Raw genomic sequence first — 12,489 nt, forward strand, 5'->3', positions numbered from 1 at the left:
CTTACCACGTTTAAACCACTTTTTGAACTGTGTGTAATATTTCGTGTTGAGACTTTGCTGGAAAAAACATTTGTAACATGTTGCATGTTGAAAAACCCCTGAATACAGAGCAATTCTGAACTATAAACATGATCTCAGAAGAGAGTAGGTTGCATTTAAAAATCAATTTCATTTCAGTTGGAACCAAGTTATTTGATTTTTCTTTTTCACAAAAGCAACTTGGTGAACTGCAGATGCAACTTAACACTATCTCACAATCAGAGAATGATTTACTTGAGACCAATAACAAGCTGCGAGAAATGCTGGAGCGTTTAAAAGAGGAAATACGGAATGCAAGAAGCCAAGCAGAGCGGGCACAGCAGGAAGCTGAAAAGTAAGCAGCTATTTCTTGTGACATATTCTAACTGTTAAGTTGCACATTTGGTATCTTTCCCTGTTTACTAAATGTGGAACTGACTTCTCTACACAAAGCCTTTTTAAGTTAATAGCTGGAACACTTGCCCCAGCCAGGTGTAGCAGTGAATAAGTATGGTGGCGTTTTCTGGATGCATGAAGACTATCATTGTAGTGCTCTCTGCTACTCGATTACATCATTGCCTTAGGCACTGACAACAATAAATTGGATTAGAATACTGGATACAATTTAATTGCTGCCCATCTTTTAATAGTCTGGAATGTAGTCACAATATGAATGACGCTACTTGAGAGTGTTATGCATTCTCTGACCATGTTATTTTTTTTCCCTCAAAGTTTGTCTGAACTATTAAGAGCTTTAAGGAAGAGCACTTCTGAAAAAGTATATAACAACTGCAGCATGTTTGGTACCTTGGGATTTCAAAGGGGAGAAACAAATCTGATTCTTCATATTCTTTAAGATTCATATGTGATTCCATTTAAAGATCTGTCTTTTTTAGTACTGACTTAATTCTGCCATTGTATAGTATGCACGTGTGTCAATCATTGAACTAATAAGGCGGGGAGAGTCAATAAGAATGCAGAGTTCCCTTGCATCTAATTCTAGTAGTTTCCCCCAATAATTTTACCCATTATTACTGAAGTCCCTTGCCTTCACTCCCCCCATCCCAGTAGCTCAAAGCACTTGGTACAGTCAGACAGTGTTCAGTGACTGTGTGATAAAAATGCACAAGTATTCACATGTTCCTTTCTCAGGAAAGAAGAACTGTAGTAAATTTTAATAGAATCCCTACAGTGCAGAAGGAGGTCATTCAACCCATCGAATCTGCACTGACTCCCTGAAGAGCATTTTATCCAGGCCCCTTCCGATCCAAAAAAACCTAACCTAGTTCTAATCTGAGTTAACACAAAGTAGTTATAAAGGAAGTTGTGTTGTGTTGTGTTGCTTTGAGAGATCCAGTTTAAAGGCATCTTTCAGTTCATTGATAAATTCTCCTGAGTAGCCCTGGAAATTAAAGCCACCTGCAAAGCATGTAGATTTAGATGACTCCTATGGGATTAGAAGTAACATTTTGTAAATTTTACAATTCTTTACCTGCACAGATTTGGTCAGTATTTTATATAGAAAGAAGGGGTTCTGTTTATATAGCATTTTTCATATCAGGATGTTCCAAAGTTTATCTTACAACCAACTAAAGATTTTCATAAGTGTAGTCATTTTCACACTGCTATGGATATCTATTGGAAATGTTTATTGGCACCAAATTAAGGCAGCAAAAAGATAAACTTAAATGTAATTGGTGGGAGAGCAGGGTTACAAAGCCAGGCTCCAGTGGCCCCCTTCCTCCCTGCTTGTTGTCGAATTGCCAGCTGTTTTTTTTTGAGGCGCACAAACGTCATTGGTTGTCTTCTTTCACTTCTGTTTTTCCGTTATTGCACTTCCACTTAGCAGCAAAATCTGTTTAGCGGTCCACAAGTATCAGAGTTGCATATTTCAGACTCCCTTGCACATTTTCACACCCACACACGATTATGTTAAAAAAGGATGTGTGAGCTTGACAGAATGACCTTAATCAGTGAAGCTGCAATTTATTTTGGTTTCGGGAAATCACAAAACAACTGGAAGGAAAGGGTGAAATCTATGCAGTGGCATTATGCTCTTTTCTTTACCATTGCAGTAAACTCGCTTGATTATTTAAGTCTTTATTTACTCACTCAATGAAAAGTAATATGCTGCTAACTAATTTTGTTTTGTCACTATGCATCAAAGGGAACATCTATAATGGACTGTAGTAACTTAAAGTATAATGACTGGAAAACAATTAAATTATGGGTTTTCCTTCTGGGTGAATCATTAACCCAGGTCCTGTCTGCCAGTTTGCAGAGATGTAAAACACTCTCAACACTATTTTGAAAAAAAAAAGCAGGGGGTTATTCCCTGTGTCCTAGCCTCAACCAAAACTGCAATCTCCAGTCATTTTTCCATTACCAATTGTAGGAACTTGTTGTATGAAACTGGCTGCTGCATTTCCTACATTGCACTAGTGACTACACTTGAAAGTTCTTTCTTCATTGACTGTAGAGTGCTTTGGAACACCTGTGATTGTGAACAGTGCTAAATAAATGCAAATTTATTTTTACTGACAAAACAAAGTAGTTTCTTAGTCCAGCTGACTTTCTTTAAAGTTTACTTTGTAAACATTTGCTTTGTATAGTAACCCTCCAAACGGGACAGTTAGATTATCTATATGTTATTTTGCACAGACTGGTGGAGGACAGGCGCATAGAGTGGGTGGAAGAGAGACGTGAGTTACAGAATCGTAATGCAGAGCTGGAGGAGAAGTACTGCCAGGCCAAAGATCGACTGCAGCGTGCTGCTTTAGCTCAAAAGAAGGTCTTGTACATTCCTCTAATCACCACAAATTTGTATGAAATCCAGCCTTGCCACATAAATTCTGGGGACGATTTTACCATCGCGTTGCACCCATTTTTGGGTGTGACGCGGTGGTAAAGTCAGGTGTAAAGCACTTAGCGCGCGCGACCGGTGCCATTTTTAGTGCCGCATTTCCGGTGCGGTCAGCCTCGTGCTGGAAATGGGTGGGAGGTAGGTTAATATATAGAAATGTATTATAATGCTGTTTTACATCTGCTTAGTGAGCTCGGTGCTTAATCATCCAGGCACACAACCCCCCACACCACCCCCCCCCCCCAACGCCGGTGAGGAATAGACATGCTCCCCATGAACATGGAGCAGTCGACTTGGCCTCGCTGGTGGAACCGGAGGCCATTGCGGCTCCCAGGGGAGGCCAAGGGCAATTGGGGGGGGGGGGGGGGTGCACCCCTTGGGCAGTGCCAGACTGGCACTGTCACCCTGGCACCTGAGCAATGTCAGTCTGACACCTGGATAATGCCACCCTGGAGCCTGGGCGGGCCAGTGGGGGAGGGGTTAATGGGGCAGAGCTAATGGGGGAAGGGGCCTGCTGCCACTCTGCAGTGATTGATGGGGGTGGGGGGAGGGAAGGAGAGGGGGCCCACTGCCATCTGCAGCAATTGGTTGGGGGAGGGCGATGGGTCCGTGATCGATGGGGGAAGGAAGGGGGTTAGCGGGAGCTATATCTTGGGGCCCCGGGCCCCCACAATTGCAGGGAGGGAAGCTGTTTCAGACTGCTGCACTAGCAGGGGCCTGACAGCTCTCTGTTTTCTGTCAGACCTCTGCTACTGCTAATGCGCATGTGCAGCTTCAGAGGCCTGTACATGTGCACTACCTCCCTCTGCGGAGTTTCGGGTGCATTAAGCCGCACCCATAGGCTTCTACAGAGAGCTACAGACTTGCTGATATTTTTTCAGGTAGAGTGTGTATGGGGGGCCTGCAAACGTCCAGAAAATGGATCTGAAACACTCCCAGTTTCAAGTCCGCCCAACACTTAGAATAAAAATGGTAAAATAGCGGCCTCTATCTCTCCTTGCTTCTATTTTTACAGAGGAAAACACTGAATGAAAGTAAGCAGAAAAGATTACAGGAAAAAGTACAACTGCTGGAGGCAAAGAAAGAAGAACTAGAAATTGAGAAGCACACATACAAGTAAGTTAGGGTGGAATTCTCCCAACCAGCCCGCGGAGGGTGTGGGTGGCAGCTGGGCACGGTGAATCTGACAGGAGGCAACATAAAATCACATTGCAATTCTCCCAATGGTAAGTTAATGTCGGGTTTCTCTTCCTGCTGGCAGGTGGGCAAACACCATCATATGAATGCTCATTAAAACAGTTGCTTGCCGGCATCCCATCAGGCCTTTAGATCTTGTGTCACACCCAGTTGGAATTTACGCCAGCATCAAACTGATCACTAACAAGTGGCGTGCACATTATGATCCTTAATTCACCAGAGACTTTGGGGTGATTGCAACAACTTTCAACAACTGAGTCGGAGCAGTACAGTGGCTGGGGTTGGTGAGTACAGCAGTCCCCCCACTGGTGCCACACACCAATGTCTATCTGTACAGAACTGGGATGTGGGACCCATGCTGCCACTGCAACAAAGGTCCTAAGTTTATCTGGGGATGAAGTGCAATGTGAGACTAGGGGTTCTGGCCTAAAGAAGATAAGGGGTGGCAATGGGGAAGAAGGGTGAGGGGAGGGGTGGGAGGGCAAGGAGGTGGATGAGGATGATGAACAATGAAAGGCAGAGAGAAGACTGGATTCCAACAAGCCAGCATGAAAAGCTTCCAAACATAGAAACACACATAGAAAGAAGCAGTAAGAAGTCTCACAACACCAGGTTAAAGTCCAACGGGTTATTTGGTAGCATGAGCTTTCGGAGTGTTGCTCCTTCATGAGGTGAGGAACTAATGAAGGAGCAGCGCACATCTGATGAAGGAGCAGCACTCCGAAAGCTCATGCTACCAAATAACCTGTTGGACTTTAACCTGGTGTTGTGAGACTTCTTACTGTGCCCACCCCAGTTCAATGCCGGCATCTCCACATTATAGAAAGAAGCAGGAGTAGGCCATTTGGCATTCCAAGACTGCTTCGCCATTCACTATGATCATGGCTGATCAACATCCTGATCCCGCCTTTCCCCCACCCTCCATATCCTTTGATCCCCTTAGCCCCAAGAACTATATCCAGTTCCTTAAAATCACACAACGTTTTGGCCTCAACTACTTTCTGCGGTAGTGAATTCCACAGATTCACCACTCTCTGGGTGAAAATGTCTCCTCACCTCAATCCTGAAAGGTTTACCTCCTATCCTCAAACTGTGACCCCTAGTTCTGGACTCTCTACCATCGGGAACATTCCTGCCTGATCCTGTTAGCTTCTATGAGAACCCCACTCATTGTTATAAACTCCAATGAATATAATCCTAAACGACTTAATCGCTCCTCATATGACAGTTATACCATCCCAGGAATCAGCCCGGTAAACCTTTGCTATGCTCCCTCTATAGCAAGAATATGCTTCCCCAGGTAAGGACATCAAAAACTGCACACCAATGCCCTATACAATTGCAGTAAAACATGCCTACACCTATACACAAATCCTCTCACTATGAAGGCTAACATACCATTTGCCTTCTTTATTGCCTGCTGTACCTGCACGCTTACTTTCAGTGACTGATGCACAAGGACACCAAGGTCTCGCTGTGTATCCACCTCTCTCAATTTACACCCATTCAAGTAATCATCTGTCATCTTAATTTTACTACCAACCTCATATTTATCCACTTTATACTGCATCTGCCATGCATATGCCATGCAGTATTTCTGCATTCTCCTCACAGCTCACCTTCCCACCCAACTTTGTGAGAGGATTTGTGTATAGGTGTAGGCATGTTTTACTGCAATTGTATAGGGCGTTGGTGTGCAGTTTTTGATGTCCTTACCTGGGGAAGCATATTCTTGCTATAGAGGGAGCATAGCAAAGGTTTACCGGGCTGATTCCTGGGATGGTATAACTGTCATATGAGGAGCGATTAAGTCGTTTAGGATTATATTCATTGGAGTTTATAACAATGAGTGGGGTTCTCATAGAAGCTAACAGGATCAGGCAGGAATGTTCCCGATGGTAGAGAGTCCAGAACTAGGGGTCACAGTTTGAGGATAGGAGGTAAACCTTTCAGGATTGAGGTGAGGAGACATTTTCACCCAGAGAGTGGTGAATCTGTGGAATTCACCACCGCAGAAAGTAGTTGAGGCCAAAACGTTGTGTGATTTCAAGGAACTGGATATAGCTCTTGGGGAAAGGCGGGATCAGGATGTTGATAATACATTTAGTTCCCTCGTCCAAATCATTAATATATAATATAGCTGTCCCTCAAGGATCACTGAGGGCCCCGAGCCTCGCCCCGCCCCAAGTCTCACCCTCCCTTTATCCTCCATTCCCAGAATAGTGACTCTCAGGTCCCTGTGCCTCGCCCTCCCCGAGGGGCCCGAGCCTCCCACTCCTTTTTATCCTCCATTCCGAGAAGAGTGTTTCTCACAGATCTGGTGCTCTCCACTCCCCAAAGATAAGTAGCAAGGGGGTCAAATGGATACCACATTGTTTACTGAAAAGGGGATGGATGAAGACTCCAGATGCGGTGTTTAGAGCTCCAAGTGGGACATTGGTGCCTCGCAGGTGATGGGTTCAGTCGGCAAGGGGGTTGGGGGGGGTGGTGATTGGATCAAAGAACAGATTTCTTGAAGCCGGGGACTGGAGAGAGTGATATGAGTGTGCTGGATTAATGTTTAAACGCTGGGACATTCCAACCAGCAGCTGAAGACGGATGGATGAATCAGTTGACGGCTGCCAGGACTGATGGATGGGAACTCACTTGTGCATAATTAATGAGCTTGCAATCGCTGATTCTGGCGCAGGATCCTGCTATTCTGATTGGCTGAACAGGTGCTGCTGGAGCCATAAGAACAGCCTTTTAGGAATAGTGTTCCATACTTCCACTCACCTTTTTGTGAAAAAGTCCTTGCAATTTGTCTTCAGAATGATCGAGCTCTAATTGTGAGATTATGCTCCCTCATTCTTGATTCACCCATGGAAGTTAAATTTTAAGTTTAATTATTCGTGTTACAAGTAGGCTTAAATACAGCAATGAAGTTACTGTGAAAATCCCCTAGTCATCACACTCTGGCGCCTGTTCGGGTATACAAAGGGAGAATTTAGCATGGCCAATGCACCTATAGCATGTATTTTGGACTGTGGGAGGAAACTGGAGCACCCGGAGGAAACCTATGCAGACACGGGGAGAATGTGCAGACTCTACACAGACAGTGACCCAAGCTGGGAATCAAACCCGATCCCTGGCGCTGTGAGGCAGCTAACCACTGTGCCATCGTGCCGCTCTAGTGTATTAATCTTTATAAAATCCTTCCAACATTGTAAGTACCTCGATTAACCCCTCAAAATTCTATATTCTGAAGCTCTGGTACCCATTCTGCTTTTATATATTTAATACTTTGTGTGGCTCATATAGATTTACTAGTTTGGCGACACAACCCGCAGAACCTGAAATGAGATTCTCAGTAAAAAATCTGGTTCCCAGTTCCTCTATATGCTTCTGCTTCCAACTCAATTTCCCTCGCCCAGTGACCATAACTTTCCGCTCAAAGTCAAAAGAAACTTGGATTGTTTTAAAAAAGAGGAAGCGGCAGAAACTGGGTTGTGGAATACAGTTGATCAGTGTTTCAGCTGTAGAGGAAGAGAAAGGTGTAAGTGGACCATGGATTGAGAAGTGGGGTAAAATGGTGTTGTCAAAGAATTGGATTTGAGATTGAAAATTGATCTCATTGTCAAACATTGCTGAGGATCTGCACTGCTGGCTTTTTCAGCCAGGGCAGTCAGTCTGGCAGGCTAGAGTCAGTTTGTGGTGTAGGAAGGTTGTGTAATGCTGATCGGGATGCTGGGTAGTAGGACAGGAAATCTGGAGTTTATGGTGGTTAAAGAGAGAGTAGCGTTTGTTGCTGTCATAATGCTTGTGGAAACTGAACTCATGCTTATGGATGATCATCTGGAATAGCATCTATATAATGCATTAGCCAGCACTAAGGATAGAACCCTGAAGCTCAGTGAAGGTACTGTTATGGCTATGGTAAGGAGAGAATGAAAGGATTTTCATTTCTGTTCACACCCTCAGGATGTCCCAACCTACTTTGCAGCCAGTGAAACATTTTTGAAATGTAATCAGTATTATAATGTAGGGAAGAGATAGCAAAGAGGTGTACTGCTTACCCAGGACGGGGCGAATGGAACTGCGAGACCGTGGTACCAATGACAATGCCAATGGTGAAGAGTAAATTGGTCAACAGTAGCAAAAACACCAGAAAGGCAGCAAATTTCAGTCACAAGGATGCAGGATGACTTTATTGACTGTGACCAATTTCAACAAGCTGAAGAATCTGGTCTGGAGGGATTTAATTGGTGGTTGATAGAGAGGGAAGAATTTAGTTGGATGACAATGATATCTTCGATAATGTTGGGGGAATAAAAGAGCAGATTACAAATAACATTGGTGACATTCAAGGGTGAGCATTTCCCGATGGATCAAAGTTAGTTTTGTATGGGTTGTAAACATCAAAAGTCATGGTGAGATTGGCAGCAACAGCAAGAATGAAAGGGAGGTATAAATAATTCGGACCTAGATTGAAAGGGAGCTCGAGGGTGGCTGGTCGTGTGTGCAAGATTGGGGAAACGTGATTGAATATGTGGTAGAAATGAGTTTGATTGATGGATGGCGGAGGGGGGCGGTAAAAGACTAAAAGTTTTGAAATGCAGTTGGGTAGGAGATTGATGGGAGGGAGAAAGGAGAGGGACCAGATAAATATGTGCATAAACAGTGAAGGTGGCAGGACAAGTTGAGAAAACAGTTAGTAAAGCATACAGTATCTTGGGTTTTATTAATAAGCGCATAGAATACAAGAACAAGGAGCTTATGTTGAGCTTGTGTGAATCACTAGTTTGGCCTCAGCTGGAGTATTGCGTGCTGTTCTGGGTGTCGCATTTTAGGAAGTATGTGAGGGCTTTGGGCTATGTGAGGAGAGAGTGAAGAAAAGATTCACGAGAATGGTTCCAGGGATGATAAACTTCAGTTATGAAGATACATTGGAGAAGTTAAGACTGTTTCCCTTGGTGAAAAGAAGGTTGAGAGGAGTTTTGATAGTGGTATTTAAAGGCAAGAGGGACCTGGCCTAGGTAGTTAAGGAAATAAACTGTTTCTACTCTGAAACGGTCAAGAAACATTCAAAAGGGAATTAGACTTATCTGAAAAGGAAGAATGTGCCGAGTTACACAGAGAAGCAGGGGAATGGCACTGGGTGAGTTGCTTATTTGGGAGAGCTGGTGTAAACCCAATGGGCTCAATGGCCTTCTCCTGCACTGTAACAATTCTGTGTGAGGCGAAGCAGCCAAGGAATAACCTTGATTGGAAAGAAAAAAGTCCATGAGTTTTCTTACATAGAAGCAGAGATAATAGAGGAGGAAGGTTTGCTTTGAAGAGGGGAGCTATGGATTTCCTTCTGGAATATTCCTGAAGTAATAGGATTTGGTCATAGAGAGGGGTAGATTGAAGTGCCTGAAGTGCTCAAGCCAGATCTTGTGGTAGCCAAGCAGATTGGTTAGATAGCAGGTAGTCTATGGACTATTGTGAAGGTAGGTGTTGGGATATAGTGAGAGTGGGAGGTGGTGAGGCCATTACTTTGCTGGTAGAGGCAAGATAACCACTGAGATGAACAGAGATGTAGTGTGGCTGACAGGCCAGAGAGTTAAAAAGTGCAGATAATGGAGTTAGAGCTAGTTTTTTTGCCTTCAGACCCAATGAAATTATGATAGGCAGGGGGTGACATTGCAAACTGATGGAGATGGTCCATGTAACTACTTCCAAACCATGCACTTTACACAGTTCAAAAGTGAGACAATGTTCCAAATACTCTTTCTCCACAAATAGTCATGAAAGACTTGGAATAAACTACAAAATGTAATGATGTATTAATGCTGACTCAGGGAATTAAAGTATTTACAACTTTTCTATTGACATTTCTACATTTCTTCAGAAAACTGTTTTCTCCCTGTGTTCAGGTTGTGTGCATGAGCATTACAAGTCTCAGTAATAACAGTGTGGAATAAATCTAGACTATCGTGTGGACGGGACATAGAAGCTATAATCTGTTGGACACCATGTTCAACCTTTTGAATTATCACCTCTTTTTCCAGACAAAATGTTCCTTATGAAAATCATGTGCGGCTTCAGAAAAGATTAAAGGATTTACAGCGTAGACACAATGAATTCCGAAGACTCATTTTAGGACCAAATTTTTCAACTACTGGTCTGTGTAATTCGACTAATTTTCTATCATCTACTTTGGTGCAAGGCACAGAAGCAACATTCGTAAATATTCAGGTACCTAATTCTAAAAATTACCAATTGTAATTTTGTATTGAATTCATTTAGAATCATAGAATCCATACAGTGCAGAAGGAGGCCATTTGACTCATCAAGTCAGCACTGACTCTGAAAGAGCATCTTACCCATTGCCTGTTGTAGTCTCTGTGTTGCAATTTTCATTCACATTGTCAGCTCTGCTGTGAGAGGAGCTTTGTCTGAACATCACTAGTTTTATAGTTTAGATCATTTTGGCAAACTCTTCTAGCAAAAAGAAACATTTGGGAAAAGAACTGAAAATTGGGACTAATTGGCTTTCAAAGAGCTAGCACAGATACGATGGGCTGAATTTCTTACCTCTGTGCTGAGTGATTCTATGAAAAAGTACCCCTTAAGTTAAAAGCAAAGGGTAAACTTCGACATATACACCAATGTACAAGATGCATCAACTTACCTCTATGCTTCTTTCTTTTGATGCGAAGAGAGTAAATACCCAGCGGCTGTCCAATTTTAAGCAATTGAACTAATTTTTTTTCATCAGTCAAAGTTATCCTCCTAATCTTTGGTAACCTCTGGCCTTCACTCTAACAAACCTCCTCGGCTGCCATTTTAGGCTAAACCCACAACTATAGGATCTCGAGTACTTCTCAACCATGAGCTGAGCACCCTTCCCCATTCCTTTCTATTACCAAGGCCACTTTCCTCTATCTCTAAAACATTTCTTCCACTGTTGTGGAAAACCTAATCTGCACGTTGTTGCCCTGGACTCCATGCCTTCCTAGCCACTCTTCTTAACAGTAAGAACATAGAAAATTACAGCGCGGTACAGGCCCTTCGGCCCTCGATATTGCGCCGACCAGTGGTACCAATCTAAAGCCCCTCTAATCTACACTATTCCAATATCATCCATATGTTTATCCAATAACCACTTGAACGCTCTCAACGTTGACGAGTCCACCACTGCTGCAGGCAGGGCATTCCACGCCCTTACTACTCTCTGAGTAAAGAACCTACCTCTAACATCTGTCCTATATCTCTCACCCCTCAATTTAAAGCTATGTCCCCTCGTGCTAGCCAACACCATCCGAGGAAAAAGGCTCTCACTATCCACCCTATCTAATCCTCTGATCATCTTGTATGCCTCTATTAAGTCACCTCTTAACCTTCTTCTCTCTAACGAAAACAACCTCAAGCCCCTCAGCCTTTCCTCATACGATTTTCCCACCATACCAGGCAACATCCTGGTAAATCTCCTCTGCACCCTTTCCAACACTTCCACATCTTTCCTATAATACGGCGACCAGAACTGTACACAATACTCCAAATGCGGCCGCACCAGAGTTTTGTACAGTTGCAGCATGACCTCCTGGCTCCGAAACTCAATCCCTCTACCAATAAAAGCTAACACACCGTACGCCTTCTTAACAACCTGGGTGCCAACTTTCAGGGATCTATGCACATGGACACCCAGATCCCTCTGTTCATCCACACTACCAAGTATCTTACCATTAGCCCAGTACTCTGTATTCCTGTTACTCCTTCCAAAGTGAATCACCTCCCACGTTTCCGCATTAAACTCCATTTGCCACCCCTCAGCCCAGCTCTGCAGCTTATCTATGTCCCTCTGTAACCTACCACTTCCCTCTGCACTGTCTACAACTCCACCGACTTTAGTGTCATCCGCAAATTTACTAATCCATCCTTCCACGCCCTCATCCAAGTCATTAATAAAAATGACAAACAGCAGTGGCCCCAAAACAGATCCTTGCGGTACACCACTAGTAACTGAACTCCAGGATGAATATTTCCCATCAACCACCACCCTCTGTTTTCTTACAGGCATACAAGATGATCAGAGGATTAGATAGGGTGGATAGTGAGAGCCTTTTTCCTCGGATGGTGTTGGCTAGCACGAGGGGACATAGCTTTAAATTGAGGGGTGAGAGATATAGGACAGATGTTAGAGGTAGGTTCTTTACTCAGAGAGTAGTAAGGGCGTGGAATGCCCTGCCTGCAGCAGTGGTGGACTCGTCAACGTTGAGAGCGTTCAAGTGGTTATTGGATAAACATATGGATGATATTGGAATAGTGTAGATTAGAGGGGCTTTAGATTGGTACCACTGGTCGGCGCAATATCGAGGGCCGAAGGGCCTGTACCGCGCTGTAATGTTCTATGTTCTTACTGTTAAGAAGAGTGGCTAGGAAGGCAT

General features: G+C 43.7%; 1 protein-coding gene across 3 annotated transcripts in view; it reads left to right on the top strand.

The window, feature by feature from the left end:
• Window positions 1-12,489, top strand: part of cep83 (centrosomal protein 83) — a 65,856-nt gene that overhangs the window by 40,246 nt on the left and 13,121 nt on the right. For 2 of the 3 annotated variants that reach the window (XM_078235225.1, XM_078235226.1), the window contains 4 exons: window positions 216-373; window positions 2,680-2,809; window positions 3,897-3,997; window positions 10,111-10,297. In XM_078235225.1, the coding sequence (XP_078091351.1) occupies window positions 216-373; window positions 2,680-2,809; window positions 3,897-3,997; window positions 10,111-10,297 (576 nt within the window). Of the gene's footprint in view, window positions 1-215; window positions 374-2,679; window positions 2,810-3,896; window positions 3,998-10,110; window positions 10,298-12,489 lie in introns of those variants that run through there. The other variant, XR_013500149.1, reaches the window with a different exon arrangement.

This window comes from Mustelus asterias, chromosome 19 (genome assembly GCF_964213995.1).
Source record: "Mustelus asterias chromosome 19, sMusAst1.hap1.1, whole genome shotgun sequence".
In the NCBI taxonomy this organism is placed as follows: Eukaryota; Metazoa; Chordata; class Chondrichthyes; order Carcharhiniformes; family Triakidae; genus Mustelus; species Mustelus asterias.